The following is a 20,681-nucleotide window of genomic DNA, read 5'->3' on the forward strand; positions in this document are numbered from 1 at the left end:
GGGGGCAGATGAAGGGTGTATATGAAACTGGGGGAGAGATAGAGGGGGGACATATAATTTACGGGTGACTGTAGGAGGATTATACTGTGTGCGGGCACATGAAAAATTAACGAGTGGGCGGAGTCAACACAAAAGTGGGTGGGGCTAAATTTGCCGCGGCGCGCTACGCGCGCCACACATTTTGTCCCTCCTTCGGTTCTTCAAAAGTTGGGAGGTATGGGCCAGCATCATTATGCATCTCAATGCTGTTCTAGGGGGGCCCCATGTCAAATGTTCGCCTTGGGGCCCCACCATTCCTAGTCACGCCACTGGTTCTCAAGCACTGCTCTTTCCCTCCATCTTCACTGTTCTCTCATCCATATGTTAATGCATCCATTCTACTTTCATTTCTAAACTCTTTCTTGCTTCTTATGATCTACCATATTTTCCGGCGTATAAGACGAATTTTCAACCCCCAAAACTTTTCTGAAAAGTTGGGGGTTGTCTTATACGCCGGGTATTCGGTGGAGCAGAGGGTGGAGGAGCGGGATCGCAACCTTCCTGCCGCCGCTGGCTTCCTGCAGCGGTAGGAGTGGAGTGATAATGCGGCCCCGGCCTCCACGGCATCCGCCGGGTATGTAAAGCTAATGGCGATGGCTCTACTGCAGAGCTGTCACCATAGCAACAGGGTCTCCGCTTAACGCGGAGGCCCAATGCTAACAGCCGCAATCAGAATGTATTCTAATTGTGGGCATTAAAACTTAATCCCCCACACCCCAAAAGTGCAAAAACACGCCCGGGGCAGGTCCCCATCGGCCCCATACCTTTAAAGTTGTAGGCCGGCTCCTGCGCAAAGGGATGTTCCAGTGACAGCCGGGATCCTAATGAAGGCTCCCAGGCCTGTCATAGCAATATTACTATCGCAGCTAGTCTATGACTAGTAATGTACGGAATCTCCCATAGACGGCAATACACTTGTATTGCCGTCTATGGGGACTTGCAATCAAATGATTGCAGGTTCAAGCCCCCTAGGCGGGGGCTAATAAACATAGTTTAAAAAAAAAATAAAAAAATTTAAAAATAAAAAAATATATATATAAAAAATAAAAAAAAAGTTCTAAATCATCTCCTTTCCCTAGAATACATATAGAAGCAGAAAACTACTGTGATACATATACATATTAGTTACCCCTATGTCCGAACATGCCCGGACTACTTATAAAATATTTTTCCTGTACAGTGAATGTCAAAATCAAAAGTGCCAAACTCCCTTTTTCTTAAATTTTTTAGCCTCTGATTTAAATAAAAGGTGATCTAAGCAATAGACATTCCCCAAAGTGGAATATCTACGGTAAATCTGGCCCCGCTAGATTGTCTGTGCAAAAAAAACAAAACGGTTATCCAGGCGGAGAGGCCGCATACAGACATCGGCGGTTTGCTTTACAACCCATTCAAATGAATGGGTTGTAAAGCAGACCGCTGGCAAGCCGCCGCCTGTCCAGTTTCTCTGGGGTTTAGGACGGAGATCCCAGGGTGGACAGCGGCGGTAGTGTGAACCCTCCTTTACATAAAAGATGGTTCGGGACTAGAGATGAGCGAATAGTATTCTCAACTATAGTTTTAAATACCTTGCTCCATAGGAATGAATGGAAGCGGCCAAACACCAAGGGGTTAAGCGCCGGCGGCTACCATTCCTTCCTATGGAGTGAGGTATTCGAAACTATAGTTTCGAATACTATTCGCTCATCTCTATTCGGGACTAGAAAGCAAATATAAAAGCATTAAAGAGTATGCCAAGGGGTAAGTATGCATTAAAAAGAGGTACCCCACAGAAGAGGTAGTCTTATACAGTGAGTATATCCCAAACTCTATATTTTAACTGGAAAAGTTGGGGGTCGTCTTATATGCCCAGTCGTCTTGTACGCCGGAACATACGGTATATTGTACTCTTATTGTCTTCTGCCTTGTCTTCTATTTTGTTATCTCTCCAATCCACCTCTTCCTTCTTATCTTGATACTCCCTTTTTTATTTAAGCTTCTATTCTGCCCCCTCACATTTCCCCTCTTACCTCATTTTCCGAATACGTACTCTTCCTTCATGCTTTTCTCTAGTATATTCCCTTTCTGTTTTGTCCAGTGGTCTTTTTTCTAACCCACTTCTCCTTAATACTTATTATGATTCTATTCTATAATTCTTGTATCTTTGTCTTCTAGAGTCATATTTGTCTTAAATTAGCTTTCTAGTCCTTTTCTGATCTCCGTTTCCTTTATTACATCCTAAGCATTTTCTTATTATTATTCTTATCATTTTTATCTCTCAAATCTTCTGCTTAAACTTAACTCTTATCCTGATTCTTTTTTAAGCTTCTTTCCTGTCCCCTCACATTTCCTCTCTTACCTCAAATCCTCACATATGTTCTTCTCCTACATATTGCTGTGTGGATGCGTATGTCCTTCTGCCATGTTTTTATCTCTTCTACCGTGTGGACATATACATTTTTTGTATGTATGTACTTCTGCTATGTGTGGCTTTTGGGTCATCTGCTATGAACATTTAGCCTTCAGGCTTCCATTTTGGCCTATATGGTTTCACCGAGTTTATACCTCAGCCAGCTGTGTCTTTTGGGCCTTCTGCTAAGAATGTTTGGCCTACAGGTTTCCACTATGTTTGTACCTCTGCTGCCTGTGGCTTTTGAGCTTTCTGCTACAAATATGTGGTCTAGGGGCTTCTGCAATGTATGTTACTCTGTTACTTGCAGCTTTTGGATTGTCTGCTATGACTGTTTGGCCTTCTGGCCTCTCTTTTGGCCTATGGGCTTTCACCATGGTTATACCTCTGCTACCTGTCACTTTTGTGTCTTAAAATATTTGGACTATGGGTTTCTGCTGTGTTTTAACCACATTTACCTGTGGCTTCTTGGTCTTAAATTTTGTATTTATCACGCTTACTATCCAGATGTCCTGCTTGGATTTTCATAATCCCAAACTACACTGCACCATAGTTCCTGATCTGCCTGGACAGCTTCTACCAACACTGGGACCACCTCAGGAATGATTGACCTTACAGTGAAGTCCAGATCTGCATACAGGGGTTAAAGGGTGAATACTGGGGACAATGTTTAGATAATGCTCTTAGAGGAGGTCCTAAGTCAAACCGGCTGGTAGCACAGTGGGTCCACAACCTGCTGTCCATTACAATTACACCTTATCCTGATTCTTCTCTTAATGTCATTTATTTTCTCACCCTCATACATCTTCCCTCTTACCTCATACCTGGAATATTTAATCTTTCCCTTCAAGTCTTTTCTGATTCCTTTTTTCTCATAATGCCTTTTGTCTTACCTTAATTCCTTAGTTTATCAAGATTCTTCTGTTGTATTTTTTCTCATTTCTTGTTTCTTCAGCTTCTCTTCTCCCTCCTTTTATCTCTCATATTGTTTACTTGCTCTCAGGGGTGAGCCTGCTCCTTTCGCCGCCCGAGGCTAACTGCAGAAAGCCGCCCCCCCGGGAGGAGGGGGCAGAGCAGGGGCGTGACCGATGGGTCGGGGCGTGGCCGAGTGAAGGGGCGTGGCTTAGCGCCGTTCGCCGGCAGAGAGTAGGCCCGGAGACTGCCTGCTCTCTGCCTGAGCGTGAGGGGAGGCTGCTGGAGCAGCGCTGCTCCAGTGGCCTCCCCAAACCACCGCTCGGTGCTAAGCCAGTCCAGGACAGCTTGTCCTGGACTGGTTTAGGGAAGCAAAAATGCCGCCCTCCCTGAGGCCCTGGCATAGTGCCGCCTGAAGCGCTCGCTTCAGGTCGCCTCATGGGAGGTGCGGCACTGCTTGCTCTTTTATCTTCCTATTACATAAATTCCCCTCTATTCTTCTGCATCTTCCATCCTCTTCATAACATTATAGTCTTCATTTTTCTTTAGCCTCTTACATTTCCCCTTTCTTATAGACATATTTCTTTGTACTGTTTTCTTATCTCCTTTCTCAGTTGTTGTTTATTTGTTTTCTCTATTATTCTCTAATTTTATCTCTCTATCCGTTACCCTTTTTTCTTGTTGAAAAAACGTCCCTCAGGGTCTAGGACCAATCGACTGTGGAGATACGGGGGTGAGCGCGCACAAACCAGCAATCGGACTGATGGTCTTCCAGAAATTTAATATTAGTACACAAGCACAACGCGTTTTGGGCCTCTCGCCCTTCCTCATGTGCATAAACAACTGGCTGGTAGCCTTCAGAGACTATGTCCGATAAGTTCAAAACAAACTTTGCAATGGAAGCAGGTCCTTTTTTCATGCATGCATCACATCAATGAAAGTCTATGGGTCTGTAAAAAACAATGGAGGACATCCATGTGTCATTTGTATTTCACAGACCCAGAGACATTCAAAATATAGAAATGAAAAGCAGATCAGCCATGGACAGCACACTATCTGCAAATGAGCAGGATGGGGTACTGTCTGTGAAAAACACAGACCTCTGATGCTGACATGTGAATAAGGCCTACTGAGCAGATGCTAAAGTGGAATATACGAGGGGGTATCCAAAAGTTTCCAGAAAAGTTGTTTTTGAAGCGTGTATTTATTTTTTTTGTACAAAATTCCTTCAATTTCCTTGTAAGTACTCTCCTTTAGTGGCAATACACTTGTCAAATCTCATCTGCCATTGTTCAAAACATTTTTTAAACTCATCTACTTTGATGTGTGCAAGCGCCTCCGTCGTTTTCCTCTTCACCTCCTCCACGTCGGCAAAATGCTTCCCCTTGAGGTTCCTCTTCATTCGTGGGAATAAAAAAAAGTCACTGGGAGCCATATCAGGTGAATAGGGTGGGTGGGGCAAGACAGCCATGCCTTTTCTTGCCATGAAAGTGGTCACAGAGATGGCGGTGTGGGCTGGGGCATTGTCGTGGTGGAAAAACCAATCACCAGACTGCCACATTTCGGGCCTTTTTTTGCTGCACACTGTTGCGCAACCTCTTGAGAACCACCAAGTAGAAAACCTGGTTGACAGTCTGACCTGTTGGAATGAATTCCGAGTGCACAATCCCTTGTGCATCAAAAAAACAAATAACCATTGTCTTCACTTGACGAGCCTTTTTGGCGCGGGGCGAGGATGGCGTCTTCCAGCGGCTTGATTGTTGTTTGGTTTCCAGGTCGTAAGTATAGCACCAAGACTCATCTCCCGTAATAATTTTAGAAAAAAATTCTGGGTCGGTTGGGTCGGTTTCGGCATGTTCTTTCATGGCACGGCATGTTTCGATGTGACGCTCTTTCTGTTGATCAGTCAAGAGCCGCGGCACAATCTTTGCAGCGACCCGTGACATGCCCAAAACCTCCGATAAAATGCTCTGAATCGAGCTCCAACTCACTCCAGACAACTCTTCGAGTTCCTCAATGGTTCGTCGTTGATCTTCACGCATGAGCTTGTTGATTTTTTGGACACTTTCGTCCGTACAGGAAGGTGACAGATGTCCAGAACGCGGTTGATCATCAATTGACATTTCACCATTTTTAAAGTGGGTGAACCACGAGTAAACTTGAGCTTGACACATAGCGTCATCCTTGTAAGCCGTCTTCAACATTTGAACGGTTTCGATGCTTTTTTCCCGAGCAGAAAGCAAAACTTCACAGCCGTGCTGCTCATAAAACTTCTCCATGAAGAAAAACGATGGCTGGTCAAAACAGCTCTTGCAAGAAAATTCACTGTGGTTAGATGAAACATTCTGCATCAACGCCGCTTGGCACACTGATTGAGAAGGCGTGGTTGAACAAATAACCAGCTCCAGAATCGCGTACTATGAAAACTGCGCGCGCAATAGCCTCATTCTGGAAACTTTTGGGTCCCCCCTCGTACAGTGTCCTGACTTAGAGCTGCACCATATAAGGGCTAGTTCACACAGAGTGTTTTGGTCAGGAATTTGAGGCGGAATCCATCTCAAAATCCTGACCAAAATAACAGCTCACAATAGAGCCCTTGAATGACCAATCGGCAGTACATGTACATCACGTACACGACCAGTGTGGGAGCCAGCTGTGACTACTAGCCAGGATCCTTCTGTAAAAGATGGGTTTGGCAGTCTCTCTGAATCCAGCTAGTTAACCCATCTGGTGCCACAGTCAATAATGACTGGCATCTAAGCATTTATGGGTTCCTTTTGTTAACCCTTTGGTGTAACCCCCTTCCTTTCCAACACCTTGGCAATGTGGTAGGCCAATGCGTTGCTAAGGTAGCCGGGGGCTTATTAATGGCCACCAGGTCAACTATATTAGGGTGGTGTCTCACATAGTGGCCTCCATGTGGCAACCAAACTGTCCAGCTGTAATAAGTTATTATCTTAACATGATGTAGTTTTCGACCCCTAGCTTTTGGGGTGTAACGTGATACACCCCCATTGGTACACCTATCTTAGTACCTGTGGTAACCAATCCCCCATTTTTAAGCTTGCCCATTATGTTTTGGTAAAAAAGGTGGCAACCCTGTAAAGACACACTTCTACAAGAACAGGGGAGTGGGGGTAGTTCCTGAGTTGGCGCCCACTGCTGCCATATCTATTTACCCTAAGCAATATGCATTAAGACAAGAGACAACCACACAGTCAGGTATATAATGTACATGAATTGATGTCATACATCATGGGGACGTATGTACAGCAGAGAAAGATGCTGCCCATAGCAACTAATTAGGCTACAGCTTTGCTTGTGATTGTTTGCTATGGTCGCCATCACAGTTACTCATGTCCCAGTATGCCATTCCCATACAATGTAGTATAGGTGACGTAGCGTGCAGTCAGCTGTGGGGCAGGAGGGGGAGGAGCCTCACTCTCTCCATCACTGGAAGTAGGGGAAAGGTTAACCCTGTCCCCTCCTCCTCCTCCACAGTGAGGCCGGCAGAGTCAGCAGTGCAGTCTTACACACGGAGGATGCGGGGTGCCCTGGGATATGCCAGTGCCTTATCTCCCAAGGCTCTGATACGGTGAGCTGCGTGCATTGTGTACGGGGCCAGTCCTGGCTGTAGCATAGGCGTCCATTATTCTGCTCTGCCCAGTCATAGCGACCTCGTATTAGCTAATGCCGGGTCATATACAGTGAGCCAGCCTGGACTGTGTGTATGAATGGCAGTGCTGCTGGATGGGGTCATTACATGCTAGCTGTGTACGGCTGTATTCACGTGACTATGTGTAGGGGTCTGTGTCACACAGAATGGACAGCATGGCATTGTTGTGCTGCCTGTACTTTACACTGTCTCATACACTCCATGAGCCTGGACTGTGACATGACCCGGACCTGGCCTGAGACCTGTGGCTCGGATTCACTGCCCCGCACTAACCTGTGGATATTGTGCTCATGTGTATGGGGTGAAAAATGACAAAACTTCAGTCGTATCCATGGATCCTTACGCCTCATTCACACCACACTGCTGTGCTCTTGACTATATCAAAGCCATTTTTTTTCCACAACCCGGTGTACACCTGAAGAATCTGTGAAATCTGCCTGAGACACAGCAGGTTCTATGTATTTTCTCAGCGTGTTCATGAGCTCTGTTAAAACGTGTGAATGGGCCCATTGAAGTCTATGGGGCCATGTTCGGGCATTAAAAGGGGTTGTCCGGTTTCTAAAATTGATGGCCTATCCTGAGAATCTGCAACGTGAGGCCTCAGCCTAACAGTGAACTGCAGAGTCCCAGGTGTCGGACCCCCACCCATCTAATAAGGATGGGCCATCAATGTCAAAAACCGCATAACCCCTGTTATACAACAGGCAGCCATAAAATCCTGTCATATGGTTGAGGTCTCAGGGTCTGTACAAACTTACGAGAGGAAAGCTGTAGATTCGGGTCTTGTGTCTAAGCCTCCATGCATATGACTGTATGCTTTGTCAGCGTGCTAGCCATGTTTTTAACAACTAGCACAGTGACCCAATCTTTTCTCATGGCATTTAGAACATGCTATCATTTTATGCTTGGTAAGAATCAAACTCCGTTCTGCAGGTTTCCGTTTCCTTCACAAAACAGGTCAGTGGACGGAAACCTGCAGGCATTTTTCAAACCCATTCATTTGAATGGGTTTGAAAAACATCTGACCATGAGCGCCGGTGAGCGTTTTATGCTCTCCGCGGCGAAACCGTGTTTTTTTTTTTTTTGTAAACCGAACACAGTCGGACATGCAGTATTATGTGTCTGGTTTAAAAAAAAACGTTTTGCCATGGAGAGCATAAAACGCTCACCGGTGCTCACGGCCAGACTCTGCATGACAGGTTTCAGTCTTCTGCATGCAGAAGACGGAAACCTGATAACGGAGTCCAGACGCTGGGGTGAACCCAGCGTCACATTGACATTTTAACAGCACGCATGGGCTACCCACATGTCTTGTTTTTTGACAGACTGTTTTAATGGACCAGCAAAAAAAAAAAAAGGATATGCCCTATCTTTGTCTGTTTGCATGGATCCCTGGATAGTCTTAAGTTTACGAGGGATTTGTGAAAACCATTGTCACATGGAAGCAAAACCAAGACCATTGTATCCATTTTTTTCACTCCAGTTTAGTGAATATAGCATGGGGTTAAACTTATGTGGGTATTCACAACACATTAGAGATGAGCGAACACTGTTTGGATCAGCCGATACGAACAGCACGCTCCCATAGAAATGGATGGAAGCACCTGTGACGCTGACTTTGCCGGCGTCCGGCCGGCGTCACAGGTGCTTCCATTCATTTCTATGGGAGCGTGCTATTCGCTCATCTCTACAACACATCAAGCTGGAAATCGGCAAAAATAAAGTATTGTTCTTGGTTACTGCTGCTGATTCTGAGAAGGATTTTTATCCACAGTTATCTCTTAAAGAGGGCCTTACTTGACTTCTTTAAATGTCTAATAGGGGTGATGTTCTATTCTGGGACATCCACATCACTGGACAGTTTCACCTAGATACATAAAGGGTACTAAAAGCTGGTTTACATGGCTTGATAATACCAACAGTGCATTGGCAATAACATTTTTACATAGACTAATACCAATTACATGTGTGATAAATGATCGCTACTTGTTATTTAGGGGTTATCTGATTTTTTTATTTTTTTTAGTATTGATGGCCTATAGACAGTACCTACACTAGCTGCTACAGTGTGTACGTTGAGTGAACAGCGCGGTTCACAATATGTAAACTGCTGTCAGTACAGGTGATCTGCAGCTGTCTTGGGTGTTTGACCCCCGACAATTTAATACTGAATGCCCTAAGGATACTCCATCAATACTAGAAACCAGAGAACCCCTTTAATTCCTCTAAGGAGTTTTTTTTGTTTGTTTTAATATTTTTCACTGTCATAATAACACTGTTATTATTATTATATTTTTTCTGATTTCTCCTATAGGTTAGGGAGGATAAAATAGCTCCAGTTACAGGAGGAATACAACCTAAAGGGCTAACCCCACATTCACATGACCTAGTTTCACTCACGACACTATGTCTATGTGTGTGTTGGATTTACTGGCCTCAACATGATGGCGAAAGAGGGACTCCAAGCGTTATAATTATCTATGGTGCTAGGAGTCCCTGCCTCCCAGCGACATATTGTCCCATAGTGATTATAGTACAGAACAGTATGTCGCTGGGAGGCAGCATGTGGGTGGAAATAATAATGCGTAAACAAAAGTGACAGCAGTATATAATGACAAATATACACTGCTAGCCTTGTCATTGTGTCTGTATTTACATATTGCACAGCGGTTTCTGCCTGTGGGCTACTGATTTGGCTAAGAATCCGTGACAAGATTGAGCAGATCGCTGCTGCAATCTCTACCTCCCATTGAAAACAGTAGGAGGCAGCATGTGGGTGGAATCCATGCCTAAATCTGTGGCAAATTCCTCTGTGTGAATTTACCCAAAAAGTCATGCTTACAGCTTGGGATTGCAGTGCAGCTTCATTTACTAACATGAGTGAAGGAGTCGAAAGGTGACCTGACGAGCTTTGGTCATGGGAGCGGAGTTGCAGCCAAAATCTTTGTGTAGCCCTAACTTTCTGATCAGTATTTATAAGCCAAAACCAGGTATCAGTTCAATATTCAGAAGAGGTGAAAATCTTTCCATTATACTTTGTATTCTGCTCCTATTCTGGTTTTGGCTTACAAATACTCTGTCATGCATACCTCCCAACCGTCCCGATTTCCGCGGGACAGTCACGATTTGGGTGACATGTCCCGCGGTCCCGGTTGGAGGGAGGTATGTCCCGATTTCAACTCAGATTTGCGTCCAGAGGACGCAGATCTGAGTTGAACACATATGCGGTTGAAGGAAGGAGCTGACACATGTCAGCTCCTCTCTTCGCCGCTGCGCGTCTCTCTCGCTGACACATATACGGCTGAAGCGAGGAGCTGACCTGTGTGAGCTCCTCGCTTCGCCGCTGCCGCCGGCTACTGGCTTGCAGACGCGATGTGACACATCGCGTCTGCAAGCCAGTAGCCGGCGGCAGCGGCGAAGCGAGGAGCTCACACAGGTCAGCTCCTCGCTTCAGCCGTATATGTGTCAGCGAGAGAGACGCGCAGCGGCGAAGAGAGGAGCTGACATGTGTCAGCTCCTCGCTTCAGCTGCATGTGTGTCAGCAAGAGGGACACGCAGAGAGCGGCGAGGGAGCAGAGGAGAAGGTAAGTGTAATGTGGAGGTGGAACGTGAAACTGGGGGCAGATGAAGGAGAGGACGGCATGACACTGGGGGCAGAGTTGTGGGGACATGAATCTGAGGGCAGAGATGGAGGGGACATGAATCTAAGGGCAGAGATGGGGGGACATGAATCTGGGGGCAGAGATGGGGGACATGAATCTGGGGACCGAGATGGAGGGGACATGAAACTGGGGGCAGAGATGGAGGGGACATGAATCTGGGGGCAGAGATGGAGGGGACATGAAACTGGGGGCAGAGATGGAAGGGGGACATGAAACTGGTGGCAGATGAAGGGTGTATATGAAACTGGGGGAGAGAGAGAGGGGGGACATATAATTTATGGGTGACTGTAGGAGGATTATACTGTGTGCGGGCACATGAAAAATTAACTAGTGGGCGGAGCCAACACAGAAGTGGGTGGGGTTAAGTTTCCCGCGGCGCGCTATGCGCGCCGCACATTTTGTCCCTCTTTCGGGTTCTTCAAAAGTTGGGAGGTATGTGTCATGTGAAAGTGGTCTAAGGTTCTGTACACATTACATTGTTTACTGCAGATGTTGCATGTATACACATAGGACTGTGTTCCCTAGACTGATGCAAAGACAGTGCTATTTTGTCTTCCCTGTGGGTGATATATCTTAGTTTACCTGTTTATTTAGATGAATAGAATAGTAGATGGCGCAGAATGTACATCATAATCCACCCCCTCACAATGGTGGTCTATGGAGACCGCTAGCGTTCTTTTTTCCTTTTTCTGCAGCAGAAAAAGGAACCCATTGAAGTCAGTGGGAGGCTTTTTTTTTCAGCACTGAAATTCCACACCAAATTCCTCACAGTTTTCCTCCGTGTGAATGGACCCTTAGTGTGGCACACAGTGCAAAGACGGAGTCAGCTTGTCTCCTTTTTATCTCATTTCAGCTGGGAGGAAAAAGAAAACAGGTAAGCCTGGAATAGCTTTTAGAAAGGCTATTTGAGTATATGCTTACTTAAAAAGTGATCTTCCCAATGATAGACTCCCTTTAACCCCGTGCTGACATCCACTTTAATAGGAAGGGGACACTATATGGCGCCCACTCAGAAACGGAGCAGTCTCTACTGTTACAGGCATTCTGTGTTTCTGGAGACTCCGATCACCTATCCCAGGCTTTCCCCAAAATGGCATAGATAGAAAGTGTATCTGGCATGCAAAGAAGACTCCTTATTGTCTCAGTTACTGAAGCTTTACATCAAAGTGCAGATCTTGGAAAATACTGTGACTTTCCTATATGTTTTAAGAAAATATATAGTCTCCTTCTAAGTCTAATCCAAAAATAAAAACCTGATGTACAAGCCTGTGGCACAAAATGAAATGACTGTATTCTGCATATACTATCTCACCCTAGCCTTGGGGTCGGCAGCTTTTGGCACCACCTGTTGCTACTTTAATCTGTTATACTGTTTTTCCAGTTTAATATCCCAGTAAGGGGTTTCAGGGGATAATAGGAATTATATATTTTTACCAATTACAGTTTCAGGCCAGGGTCATACAAGATTATTGAGTTAGGTTTAAGCTAAAGTAGTGTTTTATTACTGAGTGCCGATTTTAGGATCCATATGCCATAATACATATATATATTTACTGTATTTTGTTGTGGATTCTGTAGCTGAAACTCTGCAAAAAATTATACTGTGTGTGTGACCCTATTGTAAAGTGTCTTTTACATGGGCAGATAATTCGGCAAACAATGCAACTTTGTACGCTTGTTCCCAATCATTGCCCAGTGTAAGATAATGCTAGGGGAAAAAAAAAAATAGGTGTGTGTTTTTGTTTTTTGTTTTTTACAAAGTTGTGTTTTCCTGAAAGACTGACTTCTGCATTTTTTTTTTATACTGTACCTGCAGGTTTTGACTCCTCCTCCCAGGTCACAAGATTGGCACCTGCACCAGGCCCCTGGGTTGCTCTGCCACTTTTCACCAAAAGTTATGCTAGGTTCATCTCTGCGCTCGGGTTTCTGTTCAGGGGGACTGCTTGGGGACCCCAACCCCCCCCCCGAATGGAAACCTAATCCACATAAAAAAGCAGTTACCTTAGGAAACCTGTGGACCCTATAGACTATAATGGGGTCTGCGTGGTTTATGTTCGGTTTCCACCCAAAAGGGGCAAAAAATGTGTATTTTTCATGCAGAGAGGGGAACAGAATCCCTGTGTGGAGACTGGGCACAGATGTGAGCTGAGCTGTACATGTGATGCGGAGGCTGGGCTTACTATAGTCAATCAGCCCCCTTCGCACTGGTAACTATCTGTGAAAACTAAAAAGGAGGGAGAAGGTGAAGCAGGGAAGGGGCTAGTATCAGCCACAGGCGATTGCAGTGTCTTGATGTGTCCATTAAGCGGATGTAAAAAATGTGATCTGAATGGAGCTTCACATGTACAGTGAAAGTACAGGTTCAGCCTGACAAATGCCTGCAGTCTCATGTAAACAGACCACACACAGTGTTCAGGCACCCTAAAATCCTAACTTTGAGTCTCTCCAGCACCCCTATGATACAGACACCGGGAGCGCCGGATGATCTTGCAATTAGCTAATTATTGTGTGCTAGTGAGGAGTCTCCTCTGAGTAGATTATAAGATTTGTATTAAATCTGGAACGCTATGTAGTCTGGATTAGCTGATCTCTAGGCAATTACATTAAAATACTCCTGTTGTGTGTTACAGTATCAAGCTGTGTCACTCCACAGACAAATGGACAGGATACAGTGCCATGCTTATTTTTAGACTTTGCTGGTGTAAATGGTGCTCTGTCCTGGCAGCTGGCGACTTTTTCTGAACATTTTGTCGCCTTTATTTATGGACAAATCAGGAGTACATGTTTGGACAAGCTATACTACAGTTTATATACTATGTAGGGTGTTCAAAAGCCTCCTTATTAAGACATTGTTAATCCTTTTTCCCAAATTGTCTTAGAAGAAAAATTTATCTTGTTGCTCATGGCAACCAATTGAAATGGCAATATATTTGCAAAGGAAAAGTTGGACGCTTGTAGTTTGAGACAATTGAGATAAATTAGATCTTTTTTTAGTTGATCTGTGTAAATTTATTTATTTTTTCATTCTAAGGATAGACATGATAGATTCACTGTGGGATGTCCATTGTAGACATAGCACACCTGAATTTGGTTTAACCAGGCAAAATTGACTGGCTTTCACCCTGTTTATCAGCTGTAGGTTTAAGGCAAAGGGCTCGTTCACACCTCACCCGGTCTCCGTTCATACAGGTTTCCGTTTCCTGCACAAAACAGAGGCAGGATACGGAAACCTGCAGGAGTCTCTCTCACCCATTCATTTGAATGGGTTTGAAAGATGTCTGGCTGTGAGCAGCGGTGAGCGTTTTATGTTCTCCGCCACGAAACCGTTTTTTTTAAACCGGACACAGAGTTGGACATGCAGCACTCTGTGTCCGATTTAACAAAAAACGGTTTTGCTGTGGAGAGCATAAAACGGTTACCATCGATCACGGCCAGACCCGATCTGGCAGGTTTCCATCTTCTGCATGCAGGAGACGGAAACCACAGAACGGAGACCCGAACGCTAGTGTGAACCTAGCGTCAGTATGTGCATCAGTCCGTTTTTAGTCTCAAGCTGAATTCAAACGGAGGATGACATACTGATGTGTGAACCAAGCATAAGTCTAAATGTTGCAGAAATGGTGCATTTTTGGCTGTTGTGGAAATTCAGTGGGAAAAAAAATATTCCATTTTGATTGCAGACAACCGTGTGTATTTTGTGGTCTGCAAACTAGTAATTAGTAGAGATGAGCGAACACTAAAATGTTCGAGGTTCGAAATTCGATTCGAACAGCCGCTCAATGTTCGTGTGTTCGAACGGGTTTCGAACCCCATTATAGTCTATGGGGAACAGATACTCGTTAAGGGGGAAACCCAAATCCGTGTCTGGAGGGTCACCAAGTCCACTATGACACCCCAGGAAATGATGCCAACACCTCTGGAATGACACTGGGACAGCAGGGGAAGCATGCCTGGGGGCATCTAACACACCAAAGACCCTCTATTACCCCAACATCACTGCCTAACAACTACACACTTTCCACATTCAAAAAAACCTCTATCAAAGTGGGAAAATACCTGGAAACCTTCTTTACTCCCCAAATGGATGGACACAAACCCCAATTTAAGCTCAACAAACAGTAACAACCACCCCTTTAAATCACGTTCCCCATGACAACCACAAATGGAATAGGCAATGGGAATTCCAAAAGCCCTCACCCTTAACTGTCATTTTGAGTGAGTGAGTGTGTGTGTGTGTGTGTGTGTGTGTGTGTGTGTGTGTGTGTGTGTGTGTGTGTGTGTGTGATGTGGTAAGACCTTCCAAAATTCACTTTTCTAGCCCTTAACATGAGCCCTTCCAAACAAAGTTACATGACCTTAAGCTGAGCTACCAGCAGAGATTGAGGCCCTTGGCATGAGTAGAGCCTTGCACCAGCAGTGTTTTTGGCACTTAGGGTGAGTTGAGCCTTGTACCAGCGTGTGTCCCTTAACATCAGGCGGGCCCTAAGTTCTGCGCTTTGCACAAAAGTTCCACATTAACTAGGCTGAATGGTACAAAGATTAGTAGGCCCGAGAACCAGGAACAGGTCTTGCAATGGCTGTCGGATAACGCTTAAAGCACATTGTCCACCAGCCAGTCAGCCTCTACCTCCTCTTACCCAACAGTCTTGTCCTCCTTCCACCCAAAATTCCCAATCTTCTCAGAACAATAACCCCAACTGTCCCTGCTCCCCAGAGCTGTTCTCCCTTCCTTTGACTGTACCGCAACCTGCCCCTCCATTTCGCGATTCCACGGACCTAACAGACGAGTATCTGTGTCCAGATGCTCAAACACTAGAGTCTCCTCCATTCCATCTCCGGTCGATTTGGTGGCGGATGACCAGCAACCCACCCTCATCGACGACGATGAGACGCAGTTGCTGTCAGGGCAGCCAGTTGACATGCGCATTGTGCAGGAGGAGGAGGCGAGACAGGAGTTGGAAGAGGAGGTGGTGGACGACGAGGACACCGACCCCACCTGGACAAGGCAGATGTCAAGCTGGGAAAGTAGTGTGGATGTTGAGGCAGGTGCAGCACCAAAAAGGGTAGCTAGAGGCAGAGACATGTCCAGAGGCAGAGGTCAGCTGCTTTGCCGAAGCCAGGCCAGACCCGGAATGTCCGAAGATGTTCCCTTTTGTACCCAGCCCAGAAAAACTCCCCCATCGAGGGCACGTTTCTTGAAGGTGTAGAGTTTTTTCAAGGAATGCGCCGAGGACAGATATAGTGTCGTCTACACAATTTGCCTCTCGAAATCGAGTAGGGGCCCTGAGAAGAGCAACCTGTCCACCACTTCAATGCACCGTCATTTGGAATCCAAGCAATGGAATCAGTGGCAGGCAGCAACGGCAGGACAAACGTCGCCCGCCGTTCATGCCACTGCCTCTGCTCACAGTGCTGGCGATGCACTCCAGAGGACGAGCCAGGACATCACTTCATCTGCCTCCGCCACTTTGTTGACTTCTCCCTCATCCTCCCCTGTTTCTGTCTTATCTCCTTCTCCTGCACCATCAAAGGCACCATCAGGCGCTTCTTTACAACAACCCACCATCTCTCAGACATTGGAGCGCCGGCAGAAATACACCGCTAACCACCCACCCACGCAAGCCTAGAACGCCAACATCGCTAAACTGCTGGCCCAGGAGAGGTTGGCGTTCCGGCTTGTTGAAACTCCCGCCTTCCCGGACCTGATGGCAACTGTGGCACCTCACTATGCCGTCCCTAGCCGTCTCAACTTCTCCCGGTGTGGCGTCCCCGCCTTGCACCAGCACGTGTCACTCAACATCAGGTGGGCCCTTAGTTCCGCGCTTTGCTGCAAGGTCCACTTGACCACCGACACTTGGACAAGCGCCTGTGGTCAGGGATGCTGCAGTGCTTATCTTTAATGACAGGCAGGGTGAATGTGGTGGAGTCTGTTCCCCGGGTGCAAACTGGGGTGGCCTATCTCCTCTCCCAGGCCAAAATTCATGGCAGGAGTAGACTGAAACCCTACGACGCTGCAACCTCCACCACAGCTACTAGCGGCAAACGCTAAAACACTGGTGTGGGGAGACGTCAGCAGGCGGTGCTGAAGCTCATCAGCTTGGGGGACAGACAGCACAGTGCCTCCGAGGTCAGGGATGCCATCCTGGCTGAGATGGCATTTTTTTTTCCCTGCTACACCTGGGGCCTGGCATTTTTACGCCTGTGATAATGGCTGGAACCTGGTAGCGGCTCTGGAGCTTGCCAGCCTCCAACACGTTCCATGTTTGGCCCACGTCTAACCTAGTGGTGCAAAGTTTTTTAAAAACATACCCAAATGTACCGAAGCTACTGTTGAAAATGCGGCGCTTGTGCGCCCACTTTTGCAAGTGCACAGGAGTCGCTGCTAGCCTAAAAACACTCTAGCAAGGCCTACATCTGTCCAAACACAGGCTGTTGTCCGTCATTCACACACGCTGAAACCCTACAATACCATATCTTGAGCAGGGTGTGTGAGCTGCACAGACCTTTGATGGAGTTCCATCTACAAAACCCAAGGGTTCCTCAAAGTCAGCAACCAAAGTTTCTGCACCATGAGTTTCCAGGGGTGGCAGAGTTATGGCTAGGGGAAGAGGCATGGATAGGGATGATGTCTAGGGGCAAAAGCAGTGTGGATGTGGAGGCAAGCTAAGCAGGAAAAACTGGGGGTACAAGCTAAGGCATGGACTGGGGTGATGTCTAGGGGCAAAAGCAGTGTGGATGTGGAGGCAAGCTAAGCAGGAAAAACTGGGGATACAAGCTAAGGCATGGACTGGGGTGATGTCTAGGGGCAAAAGCAGTGTGGATGTGGAGGCAAGCTAAGCAGGAAAAACTGGGGGTACAAGCTAAGGCATGGACTGGGGTGATGTCTAGGGGCAAAAGCAGTGTGGATGTGGAGGCAAGCTAAGCAGGAAAAACTGGGGGTACAAGCTAAGGCATGGACTGGGGTGATGTCTAGGGGCAAAAGCAGTGTGGATGTGGAGGCAAGCTAAGCAGGAAAAACTGGGGGTACAAGCTAAGGCATGGACTGGGGTGATGTCTAGGGGCAAAAGCAGTGTGGATTTGGAGGCAAGCAAAGCAGGGAAAATGGTGGCTAGAGGCAAAGGGATGTCCATAGGCAGCAAGGGCAAAGATGCAAAACTCTCCCGTTTCAAGAATTTTCCTGACTTGTTTCCCCACAAAACATTCCTGGGAGGAGGGCTGAAACACCACCCTCCTCCTCCTCCGCTGTTAGATTTACCCCAGCTACGAGCTGAAAACGCTGCAACACTGGTGTGGGGAGACGTCAGCAGGCTGGGCTGAAGCTCATCAGCTTGGGGGACGGACAGCACACTGCCTCTGAGGTCAGGGATGCCATCCTGGATGAGATGGCAATTTGTTTATCCCCGCTGCCCCTGGGGCCAGGTTTTTTAGCTTGTTGGAGGGCTCTGGAGCTTGCCAGCCTCCAACACGTTCCATGCCTGGCCCACATGTTCAATGTAGTGGTGCAATGATTTTTAAAAACATACCCCAAATTAGCTGAGCTAAGGGTGAAAGTGCGGCACTTGGACACCCACTTTCCCAAGTCTACAGTACCTGGAGCTAGCCGCAATACACTCCAGCAAGGCCTACATCTGCCTGAAGCACCTACTGTTGTGCGAGGTCACCACACGCTCTAACCCTAGATACCGTATGTTCAGCAGGGTGTGTGAGCAGCAGAGACCTTTGATGGAGTACCAGCTACAAAACCCAAGGGTTCCTCAGAGTCAGCTCCCTCACTTTCTGCACCATGAGTTTCCATGGGTGGCAGACTTATGGCTAGAGGCACAGGCATGGATAGGGGTGATGTGTAGGGGCAAAAGCAGTGTGGATGTGGAGGCAAGCTAAGCAGCAAAAACTGGGGGTACAAGCAGCCGGTGACATCATCACTGACAAGCACAGCTGTCTGTCAGCTGACAGGCTGACTTTCACCAAAATGAACAGACAATGGATAGACTCATCATATACATGTCAGTTACATGACAAATTTAGTGCAATTTGCAAGTCCAAGATGGTTTGGAGATCTGCGGAGAGGAATCTCACCACCTCTTGCGGGTGCCATCATTTGGAAGGCAAGCCCTGGGCTCAGTGGGTGAGAGCAAGCGCAGGATAATCGTCGTTTGGCCTGGCGGCCACTGCCTCTTCCACTGTTGACAGGGCTGGCGCTGCAGTCCAGACCAGGAGCCAGGACACCTCCACATCTGCCTCTGACACTTTGGGGAGTTCACCCTTATCCTCACCTTTTCCTGCCATTTCTCCTTTTGCCCGCGCCATCATGCGCCTCTTCCCAGCAACTCCCCATCTCCCAAGCCTTTCATTTCATGCTAAAGTACAGCGCAACCCACCCACATGCCCAAGGCTTCAACGGCCTCATCTCAAGAAATCTGGCCCAGGAGATGTTGGAATCCCGGCTGGGGGACACTCTGCCCTTTTTGGGCAGAGTGTCTACTGCGCCACCGCACTGTGCCGTCCACACCAGCACTTTCCCCCAAACATGAGGCGGTCCCTAAATTCAGCGCTTAGCCCTAAAGTTCCATGTGACCAGTTACGAATGGACAAGTGCATGCGGACAGGGACGCTACCTTTCAATTTGGGCACAGTGGTTGAATGTAGTTGAGGCGTGGACCGGGTCGCAAAATGTGGTGGCCTGACTTGTCTCCCCACACAACATTCCTGGGAGGAGGGCTGAAACACCACCCTCCTCCGCTGTTAAATTGACCCCAGCTACGAGCTGGAAACGCTGCAACACTGGTGTGGGGAGACGTCAGCGGGCCGTGCTGAAGCTCATCAGCTTGGGGGCCAGACAGCACACTGCCTACAAAGTGAGTCATGCCATCCTCGATGAGACGGCAATGTGGTTTTTGCCACTGCACCTGGGCCCAGGCATGTTGTCATGTGTGATAATGGCCGTAACCTGGGATTGGCTCTGTAGCTTGGCAGCCTGCAACATATTCCATGCCTGGGCCACGTTTTTAACTCATTGCTGCTAATCTTTTGAAAAAGGTACCCCAATGTTCCTGAGCTACTGGTGAAAGTGTGGCGCTTGTGCGGATAGTTTTTAAAGTGTATAGTTGCCGCTGCTAGCCTCTATGCACTCCTACAACGCCTGTACCTGCTGGAACAACGGCTGTTGTGCGACGTCTCCACACTGCTGGCACTAAACATATCATGTGTTGAGCAGAGTGTGTGAGCAGCACAGACCTTTGATGTAGTTCCAACTCCAAAACCCTCGGGTTCGTCAAAGTCAACTCCCTCAGTTGCTCAACCATGAGTGGCCATGGGTGGCAGACTTATGTGAAATCCCATCCCATCCATTGCACTGGACACGAAACATTAGCATGCGCTCAGCACAACTTCGGATATGGCAGATGCGTTAAGCAGGGTGCAGGGTACAACACAGACCAGGCCCGAGCACCAGGAACAGGTGTTAGAAATACTGCAGCATCTGCCATTTCCTTCCAATTTTGGGGTTTTGGACCCGCCACCGACTTGTCTGGACCTAAGTGGGGATCATGAGACACAGTTGCCATCAAGGCAAGCTGTGGTCATGTGCGGTTTGCAGTAAGGGGGCAGTGCGCAATTGGAAGAGGAGTTGGTGGATGACGAGGCCACCGACCCCACATGGACAGGGGTGATGTCTAGGGGCTAAAGCAGTGTAGATGTAGAGGGAAGCTAAATCAACAAAAAACCTGGGTAGAAGCAAAGGCATAAACTGGGGTGATGTTTAGGGGTGAAAGCAGAGTAGATGTGGAGGGAAGCTAAGCAGCAAAAACAGTGGGTAGAAGCAAAGGCATGCAAAACTCTACCCTGTTGGAAGACTTATTCCTAGGTCTGGAACACGTTAATGGCCCCCCTGGACAAATTACTGCCACTCAGGGGCCTAGTGTCACCAGGAGGGACAAGTATAGGCGCATGTTGTGGGAATACCTGGCCGACACCAGCTCTGTCCTCTCCGATCCCTCTGTGCTCT

The 20,681-nt window shown here is 47.2% G+C and overlaps 1 protein-coding gene across 1 annotated transcript in view; it reads left to right on the plus strand.

Annotated features, from left to right (window-relative positions):
* Positions 1-6,771: 6,771 nt before the first annotated feature.
* Positions 6,772-20,681, plus strand: part of CIDEA (cell death inducing DFFA like effector a) — a 38,024-nt gene continuing 24,114 nt past the window's right edge. The window contains exon 1 of the mRNA XM_075272159.1: positions 6,772-6,935. Within this exon, the coding sequence (XP_075128260.1) occupies positions 6,883-6,935 (53 nt within the window). The 5' untranslated portion in view covers positions 6,772-6,882. The remainder of the gene's footprint in view (positions 6,936-20,681) is intronic.

This window comes from Leptodactylus fuscus, chromosome 4 (genome assembly GCF_031893055.1).
Source record: "Leptodactylus fuscus isolate aLepFus1 chromosome 4, aLepFus1.hap2, whole genome shotgun sequence".
NCBI lineage: Eukaryota > Metazoa > Chordata > Amphibia > Anura > Leptodactylidae > Leptodactylus > Leptodactylus fuscus.